Source organism: Ostrea edulis, chromosome 6, assembly GCF_947568905.1.
Source record: "Ostrea edulis chromosome 6, xbOstEdul1.1, whole genome shotgun sequence".
NCBI lineage: Eukaryota > Metazoa > Mollusca > Bivalvia > Ostreida > Ostreidae > Ostrea > Ostrea edulis.
Genome location: NC_079169.1, coordinates 3,688,520 through 3,704,848, shown reverse-complemented (window position 1 = coordinate 3,704,848; position 16,329 = coordinate 3,688,520). Strand labels below are relative to the sequence as shown.

The following is a 16,329-nucleotide window of genomic DNA, read 5'->3' as shown; positions in this document are numbered from 1 at the left end:
CTGCTGTGACACATGACCTCGGTGTTTGCAGTCTCATCCGAAGGACCGCCCCATTTAGTCGCCTCTAACAACAAGCAAGGGGGTACTGAAAACCTATTCTAATATGGATTCTCACGGGACACGACAGCAGTATAACGTTTCGTATTTCTTTAGACCTTAGTAAGTGCATTGTATATTATATGCATGGAAATATCTTGCATGAAAAATGAAATCGGAAGTAGGTATATATACGTAGAGATATACTTATGTCAATTACGACGTCACATTATTTCGCGGATTTTATCCCAGCAAAGATTTTCATAGCAAGCCTTAACCTACCCGCGTATCGAATTTTGAGTAATTTCTAATGGCATTCTTCTATCCTATAAATTTAGAACATTCCACAGCGGAGGCAAAGAGTATGGTATTTTGCAGTTTAGTACACGTTTGACCCACTTATTACCAATTTAGTCCCTCCCTAGGGCCTGAACACTTAGAGCTGTATGATTCGATATTCGTGTATCATTTTTGTCAATAATTACTTTAAACCATATTGATTGGTTTTTAACATGATTAACTTTCCCTTAATTACATGCTTGAAGACATTTGCATGTAAAAGAAAACCGAGAGAAAGTTGTCTAAATCATTTATATAGTGGGTACACACAAATTGTACATTGTCTGTTAGCTGTCTATAATTAGCCCCGCATGCATGAGGGAAATCCCAAGATAATGTGCATAATTCACACCTAACTGTCCATTTAAGACTGAAAGAGCGTAAAAAATGAATTTGTCAGGTATTTGATATTTTTTATTTATCTTAAACTTATGACAAGTTACGAATTGTAACAAAATACACAGCTTTGCATATATAAGATCATCGATGATCCGAAAGTCTGAACTGGTCACTTGGCTGTTATTTGAATTGGCCAAGTGACGGATGTTTGTAAACATTGCAATAAAATCAAATAATGTTGCCTAAAACTGATAAAATAATGCATGAATTTTCACACAGCCTCATGAAAATTGTCGAAATTCGGACTATACAACTTTAACATAGAGTCATGAATTTCAGTTTTTGTAAAGGGTCCAATGCTCATTATAATCATGCTAACATATTGCCTCTTTGATATCCATAATTAAAGAAGATTGTATCCTTTTAAAATATATGACAAACTTAACTCCCCTATGGACATGAATTTCGAATCCTGGAGGTAATTGATTTGACAGTTTTGGTATACAGCTTATTGTCATTATAATTATGCCAACTGTTTGGCTGATTTACGTCCAGGAGAAGATTATATTTTGAAGATTGCATTAAAATTGGTTTTACCACAACCCTCATTCCATACCGGTCGCGTTAGTTAAGTTGTAGAGCTCTCGTTTCGTAACCAGGAGGTCATGAGTTCAACCCATGCACGTGCCATGGATTCACCCAACCTGAAACTTAAACATAGGTAGCGATTGATCTTTTTCGAAACGCTCGGCATTCTGAAGTGAGAAGCACGGGTCTTTCGGCTATGACCATAAAATTGGATGTCCCATGTTGCAGCAGGCGTTGGAGGATTAAAAAACGATCATTGCCACTGCCGTAAGCGCTGAGCATAGGGATAGATTTGTGGTACGTCACCTACGAATAGTGACGTCCCAATATGACAGAAAACATTCGACACCAAAGTAAAAGGAACGAACAACCAACCACCCAACCGAAGAAGACAGAGTCAATGGAATTTATGTTTGTTCTCCTTTTGTCCATAAATGTTGTATACCCAAATTGGATGAAATTGGTGGAACCTTGCCTAAAAAGAAGCGACTTATAAAAACAGGTTGCAATTGGTCACATGAGTGGCATGGGTGAGATGAAACGCATATCTCATCGGGGATGATTGAGGTAACGTAGATTGGCCTTGTCCCTATGTTTTGAGTTTGTCAGTAATAAACATGTTGTCTCAATTTATTTAATTTCTCTTTAAAAACTTTCAAATTTTAACTTGACACAAAAACGGATAAATCACAAAACTGAATACAAAGAATACATATCAATGTTGTTTGTTTTCTGGGGATGTGAAAGCAATGTAACACATAAGCATGAAATAAATTCTTCATAATCAGCTTCGCTGTGTATTGTATAAACATTCATATGCTTCCAATATTTATATTCCATCATAATATAAACAGCCCAGACATTTATTTCAAGTTCTGCAATATGGATAAATACATGTATGTCAATGATTTCTCACAAATTGAAACTAAAGTTCTTTATGATCCTTAGCTCAAAAGCACTAGCCAAGTGGACTGCACTCGTTTTTTGCTCAAAGCAGGCAAACATAACAAGTTTGAGAATAGAAAATGTCATTTATTTAGTAAATGACGAAAAGTATATACAGTACAGGGGGTCATCAAAACCAAGTAAAAATTAAGATCATATGCTGCAAATGACTAGATGACCCCCTGTTACATACATCTATAAAATTGACATTGAGAAAGAGAACATATATACACAAAATAAAAACATCCGATAGGGGGTCTAACAAGATGACCCCCTATTGCATACACATATGTAAAAAGACTAGCATAAAAATATTGCCTGCCCACAAAAAAGGGTGGGTATCAACAAGAAATCAAGGCCATCAATCCAAGGCAAAATGAATTGGATTAATCCCACCCTGATTTCTGCTAAACTCACAAACATACAATGGAGGATGTCTTGTGCTGCCCGTATAGTAGTTCTTCACTGAAATGACGAAAATGTATTCACGCAATGATAACTGGTTGGGTATATCTAATTCAGTATGCTTTATGAATTCATTATAATGCCTTTTCTACGTACAGTGCAGATCACTGTCACTGTCATTAGATTGAGTATCACAGAGACCCAGAGTGTAAATGTTATATGTAAAATTGTCTTATCTGTTCTGTCTATACAATGTATCAACGTGGATACGAAACGTATCACCAGGGAAACAAAACGTATCAACGCGGCATACAAGACGAGGATACAAAACGGGGATACAAAACGAGGATACAAAACGAGGATACATGACGATTGGAAATGAACTCGTCTAACAGAGTGGCATGCTTTTCTAAACGATACTAAGATAGTTTAATTTTCAATAGCAAACAATGTTTTATCGTAAGTATGGAACTGCAACAATTAGTTTGTCAATTAGTAATATATTGTCGGGAAATGTAACATTTATGCTTGAAAAATTTATGCTTGAAATGTACTTTAAACCAAACGATTGAGTGGTAATGATTTTTTTCAAATATCTCGATACTTTCAGTCTCCGCATAAATTGCTAAAAAGGGAAGGGAATTAACAACTTGTTGAAATAATATTGCATTTGACTAATTAAATATATGATAGTCGTCATATTTAAGAGCTAACTCTTCTGGATAAGTACAAGACTCTTAGATCATGTGATGGGTACAGTTGAAGACCATCACATCTTTCCGCAAATTAATGATTTGGAGTGTTTAGTCTTAAATCTATTTGATACTGAAAAAAGATTATTACTATATCTAATCGATTATTTATATTTAAAACAATGGCACCATGGGCGATATCACCTATGCTGGTATCTTTTCGTATGTATGTTATACAAATGATGATTTCCCTGATATATAGAATTTATTTATATAAATTCATAATGTAGCAGTTTGTTTAAAATTTTGTCATTTCAGCCTCTTTTATGTATTTTTAATATGTTGTTTAAAGAGAATGTGCGGTGTTTTTTTTTTTTTAAATTTTTACTTTACCTCTCTTTATGCATGTCTGACATCTTTGTAATGGTGGCAACATATATATTTTCATTGGAGATGTATTAAATCCAAATATATCAAGTGGAAATTAATACAGCCTTTCTACTTTTAACATTAATATCAATAAATTGCATGCGAGTAAAGTCACCTTAAAGAACCTTTAATGAACACCATTCATAATAACAGAATTAAATGAGTCTGAAATCTGGTGTTGAAGATTCTATGTATGGACTTTCTTGAATTCCTAAAATAACTGATTGAAAACTTTCAAAAGAAAAGGGTAAAGTTTTGTGCGAATATGATGTAGACCTAACCGCTTGTTGACATCAAATGAATCAAATATTTGAGATCTAATGTCCCGTAAAATTAACACTCAAGCTGGGAAATATCGCCAATTACAGTGTACCATAACTTCCAGCTCCTGTGATGTGTCCTTGGATTTTAAGGTTACAACGAAAAGGTATTCATTACAAGTCATTTTGTTTCTAATGCAGAGAGATTCTATATGATTTGATTTTTAGGTCAGACACTGTGAAGAGTTGAGTTCACTACCCTCCGTTCAGGAAGTGATCGATCCATCATCTGATATACTTTGGGGATAGTACACTAGAGTACGGATTTATGATCTTACCCCAGCGAATATTTTATTTTCATATAGTATAAAAGGAAATATTTGTAAAGAGTATAGGGAAATATTGCTTTGAAAATATTTTGACAGTTTCCTTCGATGAAAATGTATGTAGTGACGTTTTTAAAGATATGGTATTTCTATTCATTTTTAAAGGGATTTTTCAGCCTTCCAACAAATCAAACATGGAGTGCGTATTGTACTGATGAGTAAGTAGCATTTGGATCTTTAATCATGCATTCTGATTAGATACGTGTAGATACACCAAGACATTTTATGAATTGTGATAATATATAGTACCTGTTTCATGGCACGTTTGATAATAAAATTTCTTTTCATTTACAAGTTTTAGAGGAAAGATAAAATGCTGTTCGAATTACAGAAACGTTTCAGGAAGTTGTGAACGTACGTATTTGTTGTTATTAGAACAGTTGAGATTTCATCTCAATTTGTGGTAAGAGATTGCCTTAATCTCGCTGTATTGTGTCTTGGGTTTTAGGACTGATTCGTCATTAACATTTTCTACAATATTGTATCGTGATTCACAGACGTTTGTATAGACATAAATGTATAGTGTCATAGATTTTTGCGATTTTTTTTTATTGAATTGAACTTTGCGCGTGAATTAATTATTTATAATGAAAAGAAAAACCTTTAGGTCTATTATACAATGATTTCGATAACACCCACAATTAATACATATCTATTTATTAACAGGTTTGCTTAACTGTTGATATTAAAAATTTCTCATTTTAATAAGTTTATATCTAATTTGTTTTTTATTATTCTGTTTTACATAAATGTTTAATTTTTTTATGTTGAACCATACCTCTTTTTTTATGCGTGACATCTAAAAAATGGCAACATATACATTTTCTTTGGTTATTAGTCAAACTAAGCCATATCAAATGGAGATTGATACATTTTCCAATATCAATCATTAAAATTGATAATTCAGATGAGGATGAAGCTACCATAAGTGATTTAAATAAACATTGTATATGGTGAAAACTGTGGAATAAAAGTAGGGACTTTAAATGTTTACTACACGTTTTACGTAAGAAAAATATCAACCGAAAATTAAAAGAAAGTTTGACATGAACTTCTCCATGTTTTGAAAAATATTTCCATAGTGTGAACACTTCTCCATTACGTTTACACTTAGTTATTGTCTGAATGCAAGGTGAAGATAACGAACAGTGATCAATCTCATAACTCCTACAAGCAATACAAAATAGATAGTTGGGCAAACACGGACCCCTGGACACACCAGAGGTGGGATCAGGTGCCTAGGAGGAGTAAGCATTCCCTGTTGACATATGAATGAAAGCTATCATTGTTAAAAGACAAAACGTCATCGATATATCTAAAAGTCAAATTGAAGGTCACATCGAGAGATTTTTTCTTCTCACGTAGAAGTTTTTGAATAAATTCTGCTTCATATAAATATAAAAACAGGTCAGCTAACAAAGGAGCACAATTCGTGCCCATGGGCATTCCAACAGACTGTTGGAAGACCTGAATACTTTTCGATTGTAGTAAGACTTTCTCTATTGTTTTAACACTCCACCATCGTGTTGCATGTACATAATAATATGTATGTTAACTTATCCATTTTCGGAAAACATCACCATTGTGTGAACATTTGTCTATTGGGTATACACTTAGTTATTGTCTGAATACTTCTCAAGTGTGGTGAGACTTGTCCATTGCGTTGGAACTATTCAAATGCAATAACTTCTCGATTGTTGTAACATTTTCTCTGTTATCTTAATACTTCTTTATGCTAGATGTAACACCTCTCTATTGTGCTAAGACTTCTTCGCGGTGTTAGCACTTTTCTATTTTGTCAACTGATTTCCATATGGCTTCTCTGTGTTATTTTATTTTTACCTCACCTGAGATTCATTAAGGAGGTATACTACACCAGAGAAATTTGATGTAGATGAAAAGTGTAGAATATGTACAAAAATATTTTGAATTTGAAAATTTGAAAATTTACTTTATTTTGTCAAAAAATACAGTTTTAGTAGAAGGTAATCTGAAAAAAATTTAAAACCCCTGCTGGACTCGAACCTGCGACCTACAGTTCAGCAGTCGGTATTCTTCTTTTTTTTTATATATCTTTTATTTGCAGTCGGTATTCTAACCTACTGAGCTACTCGGCTAGGTATTTAAATGGAAAAGGAAAAGTCAAATATTGCTGATATCGATTTTGTCATCCAAGTTTTTAAAGGAAGTCAGCCATTATGACGATGTAGAGTACTACCTTAAATTGATATCTTTTTTGCTTGAGTTTAGCGAATAGAATATATAACGTTATTATGTACACATGCATTAAAATATCTAATATTTCTTAATCATTTGTAAACAGCATGTATAGGATCATTTGGAGTGGACTGTAATACCACCTGCTTGGAGGGATTTTATGGATTTGGATGTAAAAAGAAATGTGATTGTTTGCCAACTGAATCATGCCACAAAGTTCATGGTTGTCTAGGTAAGTTTTATTCTTGTGTAGTTTGGATGAAAGAAAAAAAAGTGAAATTTGCTCAGATCATTTTATGTCACTTTAAACTTGGCGATCGTGACATCTCTACATCTTAGGAGACATACACATCCCATAGAAACAAAATAGAGTAATTAAAATCTTGCATATTTTTTTGCAAATAGATACTACATGTAACAAAAACTAACAACTCAGCTTAATGACAAACGGGATGATTTCAACTTTTCAATCGCCAACTTCCCATCTTTATGTAGCAATATTCCGCAATCACATGAATGTGGTATTTATGTATCTCAACTGATTAGATGAGACCACAAAAACCGCGATCCCGTGTCACAGCTGATGTGACACGATAAATATACCTCCCTGCTTAAAGGTTGTAGGCTCCAAGCAGAGGCCTAGACTTTACAGTCCTTCAATGACATAGATGACCTCTCCATATAAGTGAAATATTTTCGAGCGGGACTTAAACACTATACAATCAATCAAGCGATACGGAAGAGCTTGTTCTGCATATAATCAGTTTTAACCTACTGAAAAACAAGTTGATTATACTGGGGTATCTACGGTCTCGTTTAAAGTCAAATTCTATGGTCGTTTTGACTATCTAGTTTGCTAATACAATCTGTCATCGGGTCAAATACTGATTGACGTTTTTTACCTATACCTATTGTTAGGCCGTTCTTGTACACTTATTTTAACTGCAGATTACTCTGTTCATCAAAGCACAGGGCTCACGGTGGATGTGACTGGTCAACAGGGAATGCTTACTCCTCTTAGGCACTTGCGCCCGTCTCTGGTACATGTATATCCAAAAGTCCACGTTTGGCCAACTTTTAATGTTGTACACCTTTTCACGATAGATAAGCTCTACTTTACGTTCTCGACACATTTATTTTGAACACGTTCAAAAGAAGCTTAGCAAGATCGTGACAAATAACATGTTGGATAAAGTCGTAATAAGAACAGAATATAATTTCCAAAATCGGGAAAACAGCGCGAGAGATCTTTTAAATGGTCGTAGTGAAAGCGCAGCACGGTCGGGAACTAGCTGATTTTAGTTACTCTTCTACCACACTCCCACTACTATCCCTTAATGGTCATTACATACAATAGGCGGAATACAAACGTGATATAATCGGCAACCGTACACTGATATCGTCCAACAGCCGTTTAGGTCTATTATGAATACGGAAATTTTTATATTAAATGGCTTCCGTTAATTACAGTTAATTTCCCCTTTATAAATATAAGGACACCTTCTTCATACCGATTCCTCCTTATAACAGTGTATTCGTTAATTTTAATCTCAGAATCGAAAATATAACAATCAAGTTTGCTCTCTCTGACAGCATAAACATTAAGCATACCACCCTTTAGTAAACTTTCATTTGCCTAAGCTTATTTATTATGTCATACACGTTTACATTCGTAATTATAACCCTATTAGATCACTTCGTTAGAATATCATCAACACTCTGATACGAAGTGGAACTTCCACATCAAATTTAGGTCAAAGAATCACAGATCCATTTAAACTTTCCGGGTCCGAATCCTGTATTAAAATCTGAAGTTTCTTCCCTACTACAACCAATACATGTACATAGATAATTTGCAATTGGCTGGGTATAAGTATCTGGTGAGCCCAAAGGGTTCTTGTGCACCCTTCTCCTATTTTCTTTATAACAATCATGAGATTGATCACTAGTCGTTACCTTCACTTGTCCATGCAAATCAATTGTCGTATTCTAATTGTATTCCAGCAATATGAATTAAACTAACGTTTCTACATCAATACATGTTTGTCATTTTCTGGATATTCAAAACCTTCTTATCCCGTGAGGAGTCGGGTTAGAATAGGTCCTTAGTACCCCTTGCTTGTCGTAAGAGGCGACTAAATGGAGTGGACCTTCAGATGAGACCACGAAATTCTAGGTCCCGTGACACAGCAGGTGTGGCATTGTAAAGATTCCTCCCTGCTCAAAGGTCGTAATTGCCGAGTATAGGCCTAAATTTTGCAGTCCTTCACCGGCAGTGGTGACGTCTCAATATGAGTGAAATATTCTCGAGAGGGATATTGAACAACATAAAATAAATCAATGAATCAAAACCTTCTTTGAGATCATTGTTCGCGTTTGTTTAACTCTATAAGGTAGCACACTCTTAACGAGTTGGTAAATGTATTCTAGACTATGTATGACATACGTAGCAAATGCCAAAAAAGATCCTAGCAGAATTGAGGTTAAGTAGTTCATTCCATGAACCTGTGTATAATTTTGAATTTAAATCAAATTTTAAATCAAAATACATTAAACGTTTCGCTTTTCTTTAATAAAGGTTATGGTATGCAAATGTACCTTTTAGGTGACACATAAGTGAAACAAGGTATGTAACTTGTCGCAAATGGAGAACATTTTTATGTAAAACTGATGCGGTACCAATTTTGATGCACCAGATACGCATTTCGACAAATGATGTCTATTCAGTGATGCTCAACCGAAATGTTTGAAATCCGAAATAACAATAAACTTGTAAGAGCTATTTTAGGGGAAAACAGAGTGCCTAGAAATGGAGTCAAATTCGTCTCAGGATAAGAGCTATGCGTGAGGGAGATAATCCTTAATTTGAAATGTATTTCTAAATGTTATCACAGCAATTAAATATACATCCGTATTTTCAAGGTAGTAACGGAGTACTTAGCTACTGGGCTGTAGAGACCCTCGGGGACTAACGGTCCACCAGCAGAGGCCTCGACCCATGTGTCATAATATTGATTGCTTGATTTTGCATAATTATACGTGTATATGCTATACAATTTCCCGCGTATTTTACTTTAAAACTTACATATTGCATATGAGTGTCCTTAACCTACGTGTGTGATAATATATACAATAATGTCAAACAATGAATACAGGATTGTTTCGGGTTCAGGGGAACGTGAATATTTTGTTCCCCAAATAAAACTGTAATTAATGTTTATTTTCTATATAGTGTCAATCATATCTGAAGTTATAAATCTACATATGATTTGAAGAAAAAAAATGTTCAAGTATATTCTCCTGGAATTAACGATAATACGAGTACTTTGAGTATCTTGAGATGCTTAATATTTCTCCCGATATGGTGACAATAATATATCTAAGTAAAAGGCGTTAGCAATGGTTTATTATCATAAATGGTTAAAATAATCAATAGAAATAAGAATTTCTATATTAATTTTCAGACTGCAGAGGATCGTTTGGAGAAAACTGCAGTCAGTCCTGTCCTTTTGGATTCTACGGCATTAACTGCCTTGAAAAGTGTAACTGTAGCAGTGATACCCACTGGTGTGACAATATTTCCGGTTGCAAGATTAAAGATAACGGTATGTATATAACACTTTTTTTGAAAATAAGATAGATATAGAATGAGTTATTTATGAGACTGAATTTTGGTAGATTTTACTATAATTATTTGAAATACGAAGTTTTAGACAGAAGCAATGGAATTACTGCGACATAATTATAATACATCACAGAAAAAATGCATATGAAAATCCTACAACTAGAGAAATAAAATTATCAAGAACATATTGAAATGTTTACACCAAAAGGAGAATCTGAAATTAAACATATGTGAAACACAATGTTTTTCAAAAATACAATAGATGTGAATAATGGGACACAGGAAACCAAAACAAAGCATTTAGCTTTCGATGTCATGGGATCAATCATTGGAACGTCAGCATTTTGGTGGTTGATGTATTTAGTGTGCTGCTGGTAAGTATATCTCATTTATTTACACATTTAAATTTATAGGAGTAAGTTTATAAATTTCCATTGGAAGAAAACACACCCTCTTCAAAACGTAAATAACAAGATATGACAAGGACACTCTGTGGTGAGATGAGGAAAGATGATTTCTCATACACTTCACAATGTAGGATTCATTATTACATATGACTTTGACATATATAATTACAGTACATTTAAAGAAAGATATTTGATAACGAATTCGAATTTCCTCGTTTTAGGGTTTAAAAAATAAAAGTATCTTGAAGGTATAATGTAAAGCGCATGCTTATGTCGCGTAACTGTCGTCAATCTTCGTTACTCTGTTTAATACACGGATTAATGATAATAATGTCCTTTATTTACACAGGATAACACAATTAGTTTAAAAATTAGTTTACATTATGGACCTAAAACATATTCCTGTATACACCCAACATTATTATATAGATACAATATAGATGGATAGATGAAGGCATGTTATAATCATACGCTATCTATATACATAGAACTGAAAACAAACAAAACAAATATCTATATTTTAATTTTCAGGGTGAAACAAATTTCTAAGACTAGCGGATTTAAATGTTTCCAATGTTATGTAATATTGTAAAAATTCTGGCATATCATTCAATGACTGTGAACCGTATATTGTAAAATATCTTTTTGAATATTGTATCTTTTCCCCTGGATATATAATGGATTACTTTGAGTTAAGCTGATAGATCAACTGCTAATTTCATTAACATACTAAAACCATCTAAATAATCGGGAGTTAAACCATGCAAGGTGAAGATGTAAAACTTTCAAGACAAGAAAAATAGAGACATCCATCTAAAGTTCTGCATCGTTTCTGTTGAAAGTGTATAAAATGTTCATTAGCAGCTCGCTTCTGAAGTTTATATAAATTGTAAAGACCGTCCTTGTTTTTCATATTGCCCCAAAGAGTACAACAGTAGTTAAGATGACGAAAGATAATTGTATTATTTTTAGCAGAAATTCGGTTGACACAAATGACGGTAATGTACACAACACACGTATTGACTTGTGATATTTAAAGTTTAATCTAAATGATGTATTCATCATTATCATTAATGTTGATATTAGTATACTTAATTTAGCATTCTACACCTGGTCTTTGCATTATTTTTTCAAAACTTGTATGCTTAGTGCTGAATAAAATATTCTTTTGATTGTTGATTGATCTTATATTGTTAAACGTCCCACTCGAGAATGTTTCACTCATGTGGAGACTTTCGATGATATACATGTATATTACTTGCATATCTGTACATGTAAGTAAATGTGTTTTTAAATTCTGAAATGTGCAGGAAACAGAGATCCAATAGTACGATGAAAGTTACCATGCAAGGTAAAACTTTTCCAATAGTAAACCTTTTCAACAGATATAGATATATTGCAGTTGTACGCATAATGTTAGATTATAAATTTTCTATATATGTATAAGGAAATTCCATAAGCTTAGTATGCATCTGGTTCCTTTCAGAGATATGTGTTAGTATCTAATTACTAAATGATGCTCGCGTATTCGTGTATGTCGCAGGATAACCTCCGATGTCGAGAATCGTTTGAAATATGAAAGCCGAGGCGTTACATTGTATCAACATTTCAAGACCAAGGAGGTTATCCTGCAACAAACATGAAAACAAAAACTTTATCTTTACTCTACTACGGCTCAGAATTATACAGTCGATCGTTGTCTTATATACCTACGCAATAGGCCACTGTGACGTCATGGAAGTTTCCAAAACGGCCTATATTGTTCTAAATCTTTGTTGACATTTTTTTCCCAAGTAGTTAGTTTGATATTAATGGATTATATTAATTTCTTTGAATACACAGTTCACGAAAAACCTGTCTGTGCATCACCATGCTTACATGTGTATCGCTATTGGAATGCAGACGATTGGTTTACACTGAATGACAAATGTTAAGACAAATGTCTGACGTGTTTTATACCATTTTTAGACCTTTCTTGGCGCATGATTTTGACAACGGTTAACTCCGTTTACCTGAACAAGATATTGGGCTCACGGCGGGTGTGACCGGTCGACAGGGTATGCTTACTCCTCCTAGGCACGTGATCCCACATCTGGTGTATCCAGTGGTCCGTAATTGCCCAATTATCAATGTTGTATTGCTTATAGGAGTTATGAGATTGATCATTGTTCGTTATCTTCACCTTCTATGTTCTTCAGTCATTAAGGAACTTATTTTGCAACATATATTAATTGATTTTGATTATCATAGAATTGAATTAGTATTCATTTACTTTAATTTTGCATTAGCAAAATATAAAGTGCAGGAGAGATGAGAATCAATTTCCTCACAATCAATTATTACGCATGAAAGTATATCACAGAAAAATGACTGCGGTATTAATTTTATCCTTGCAATAACCGTAATAGAATAGCATGGAAGGCGAAGATAACGAACATAACTTCTATAAACAATACTAAATACTTAGTTGGGCAAACACGGACCTCTGGATACACCAGAGGTGGGATCAGGTGCCTTGGAGGAGTAAGCATCCGCTGTCGACATGTTACACTCGCCGTGAGCCTGATATCCTGATCAGGTAAACGGAGTTATCCGTAGTCGAATTCTGTGTGTCATGAACGGTCTAACGATTGGTATGAAACACGTCAGACAGCATTCGACCCAATGATAGGTTGCATCGACGAACTAGATCGTTATAACGACCATAGAATTTGCGAAATGCTGACTTTAATCGAGACCGTTGAAACTCCTGTTGCATCAACTTTATCAGTAGCTTGCCTCGATTTAAAAACTGACAATACATAGAACAAGCTGTTGCTTATCGAATCAGTTGAGAGATGTAAGCACCATGCGCAGATGATACTGGAATTTTGCTACATGAATATGAGAAGTTAACGATGGAAAAGCTGAAATCATCCCGTTTGTCATACAGTTGAGTTGTCAGTTTGCTGTTAATATCTACTTTCAATAAAATATCTCAGAATGAAACAGAAGTGGATGACTCTGTGATTTCTTTTATTTCGAGCTCTCAAGGATATATTGAATCGACATATGAATGGACGTTATTATTGTTAATAGGCAAACCGTCGTCGATATATCTAAATGTCAAATTGAAGGTCACAGCAAGAGACTTTTTCTTCTCACATGGACGTTTTTGAATAAATTCTGCTTCATATGAATATAAAAACAGGTCAGCTAACAACGGATCACAATTCGTGCCCATGAGAATTCCAACAGACTGTTGGAAAACCTGATCACCAACGACCTCGAAGATATTGTCAATGACGAACCCTGGCATTTTGTTTTAATTTCAACTTCAGAGTACTTGTGCGTGGAATCAGATTGGTGTTTAAGAAAGGAAGTTTTTGGATGACTGAATATTTCCGTTTCCCATTTTTGTTGAAGAAGAACCTGTGCATGATGTCAAAAAGTCTAGTCTTCGATTTATCGTGAGGAATGGTCGTGTAATGCGTCGAAAAGTCTTAGGTTTTGATGTTATTGATTTGGGAAAGGTATATAATATATTACTTCAACCAATTCCGTATGAACATACATATTCTACACCTGTGTTCTCTAATATATATATATATATATATATATATATATATATATATATCAGTGCATTGTTTTAAGTGATTTTGTGTGTTTCAGAGCAGGGACATTCTGGCAATAGGCTAGGCGAATCACAAGAGCAAACGGAACGAGAAACACCAGAATTTGGAAGACATCTACGGTCTAATTCGCGTCAAACTATAGATGATGAAATAAATGCTGACTCAAGAAAAACTATAACTCATTCACGATATCATTCACAAGACACATACGGACGATTGACTGGGTCTTCTGATGACTTCAGTCTCTCAAATATTCTCGAACATCACACCCAACCGTCAGTATCTACTTTCAGCAGCAATTATAACAGTATAAAACTAAAAGAATCTCATCGACATGACAGCAATGATTCTGAAACCTTTCCGGGAGAGAGTAACACTATATCAATTGATACCAGCTACAATGTACATGATTCGGAAAGTGAAATTACCGGGGTACAACCTTGTTCAATGTATAAACATCGACCGTATAGTTCAGTGAAATATAATAGGAAATATAATAGGAAAAACGAAGAAGAGCCCGCGTTAAAAAACACTGTTGAATGCCAGGTTCATCCTGATGATAGGCTGTTTAATCAGGACGAAAATGCGTCTGATGTTGTCGAAGATGTTGATGAAGTCTATGGGTTTCACAGAAAACATGTATGATTTTACATTCCAATACTTGGATGGATGATTTTGCTTGACTGTTACTTCTACAAGAAATTAAATTCATTCTTAATATCAGATCATATGAACAAGTTCAACACAGAAAGTTTGATGTTTGGGGTGGGAGTTCGGTTGTTTTAGGAGAGATTTTGGTCATTCTTTTAAGTTTGATGACATCCTAGTTAACATCATCATATATCCACAATAAAAGATGGGATGCATAGCTCTGATCCTTAGACAAATTTGACTCCAGTCTTTGGTAATTTGTTTTTTAGTTCTTAAAAGTTTATTGTTATCTCGGATTTCCAATATTTCTGCTTAAGCATCACTGAAGAGACATTATTTGTCGAAATGCGCATCTGGTGCATCAAAATTGGTACCGTATAAGTTTTACATTACGACCCTGGGTCGAGGCCTCTGCTGGTGGACTGTTAGTCGCCAAGGGTCTCTGCAGTCCAGTAGCTAAGTACTTCGTTACTAGCTTGAAAATTCGGATGTATATTTAATTGCTGTTATAAAATTTAGAAATTCATTTCAAAATTAAGGATTATATCCCTCATGCATAGCTCTGATCCTTAGACGAATTTGACTCCAGTCTTTGGCAATCTGGTTTTTATTTGTTCTTACAAGTTTTTTGTTATTTCGGATTTCCAATATTTTGGCTTCAGCTTCACTGAAGAGACATTATTTATCGAAATGCGCATCTGATGCATCGAAATTGGTACTGTATAAATTTTACATGCACCATGCCAATTGCTTTTTACTTGATTCGAAAATGATAATAGACAGAAATTAGATGAAAGGGACAAAACTTTGGATATCAGCCTGCTCCAATAAAATTCACAATTTATTGGTATAAAAAGCTGCATACCATTCCGACAGGGAATGTTTACTCTTCCTAAGCACCTGATCGAACATCATTGGGTCAAATGCTGTCTGACGTGTTTCATACCGATTGTTGAGCCGTTCTTGGCATACTGATTTTGACTTCGGATAACTCCGTTTGCCTGATCAGGATAGAGGGCTCACGGCGGGTGTGACCGGTCAACAGGGGATGCTTACTCCTACTAGCCACCTGATCCCACCTCGGGTGTGTCCAGCGGTCCGTGTTTGCCCAACTATCTATTTTGTATTGCTTATAGGAGTTATGAGATTGATCACTGTTCGTTATCTTCAGCTTGCATTGTCAACATATTTTACATATTATAAGGGATATGCTTGTCAGATCGTACAAAATGATACAAAATAGTCTCAATTTCAATATCTGAGGGGAGAAAACATCATTGTACAGGTGTATGTCCGAGATTAAATTAATTTCAATAAAGAAACATTGTTTACAATAAGTTTACTCTAATTAGTTGAACCCCGTCGTGAATGTCAACAGACAAAAACTATGTGACTG

At 34.5% G+C, this 16,329-nt stretch overlaps 1 protein-coding gene across 2 annotated transcripts; it reads left to right on the top strand.

The window, feature by feature from the left end:
• Positions 1 to 3,721: 3,721 nt before the first annotated feature.
• LOC125647758 (protein draper-like) lies at positions 3,722 to 15,155 on the top strand. Of its 2 annotated transcripts, XR_007360087.2 has the most exons (8): positions 3,722 to 4,351; positions 4,525 to 4,577; positions 4,715 to 4,773; positions 6,743 to 6,868; positions 10,101 to 10,241; positions 10,524 to 10,635; positions 11,979 to 12,019; positions 14,320 to 15,155. XR_007360087.2 is itself a non-coding variant. In XM_056141268.1 (7 exons), exons 1-7 carry the CDS (start codon positions 4,468 to 4,470, stop codon positions 14,925 to 14,927), a joined length of 1,197 nt encoding a protein of 398 aa, XP_055997243.1. In that variant the 5' UTR covers positions 4,184 to 4,467; the 3' UTR covers positions 14,928 to 15,155. The 2 variants fall into 2 exon arrangements, 1 of the variants encoding a protein (XP_055997243.1); XM_056141268.1 differs by having other exon boundaries at positions 4,184 to 4,577.
• The last annotated feature ends 1,174 nt before the right edge of the window (positions 15,156 to 16,329 follow it).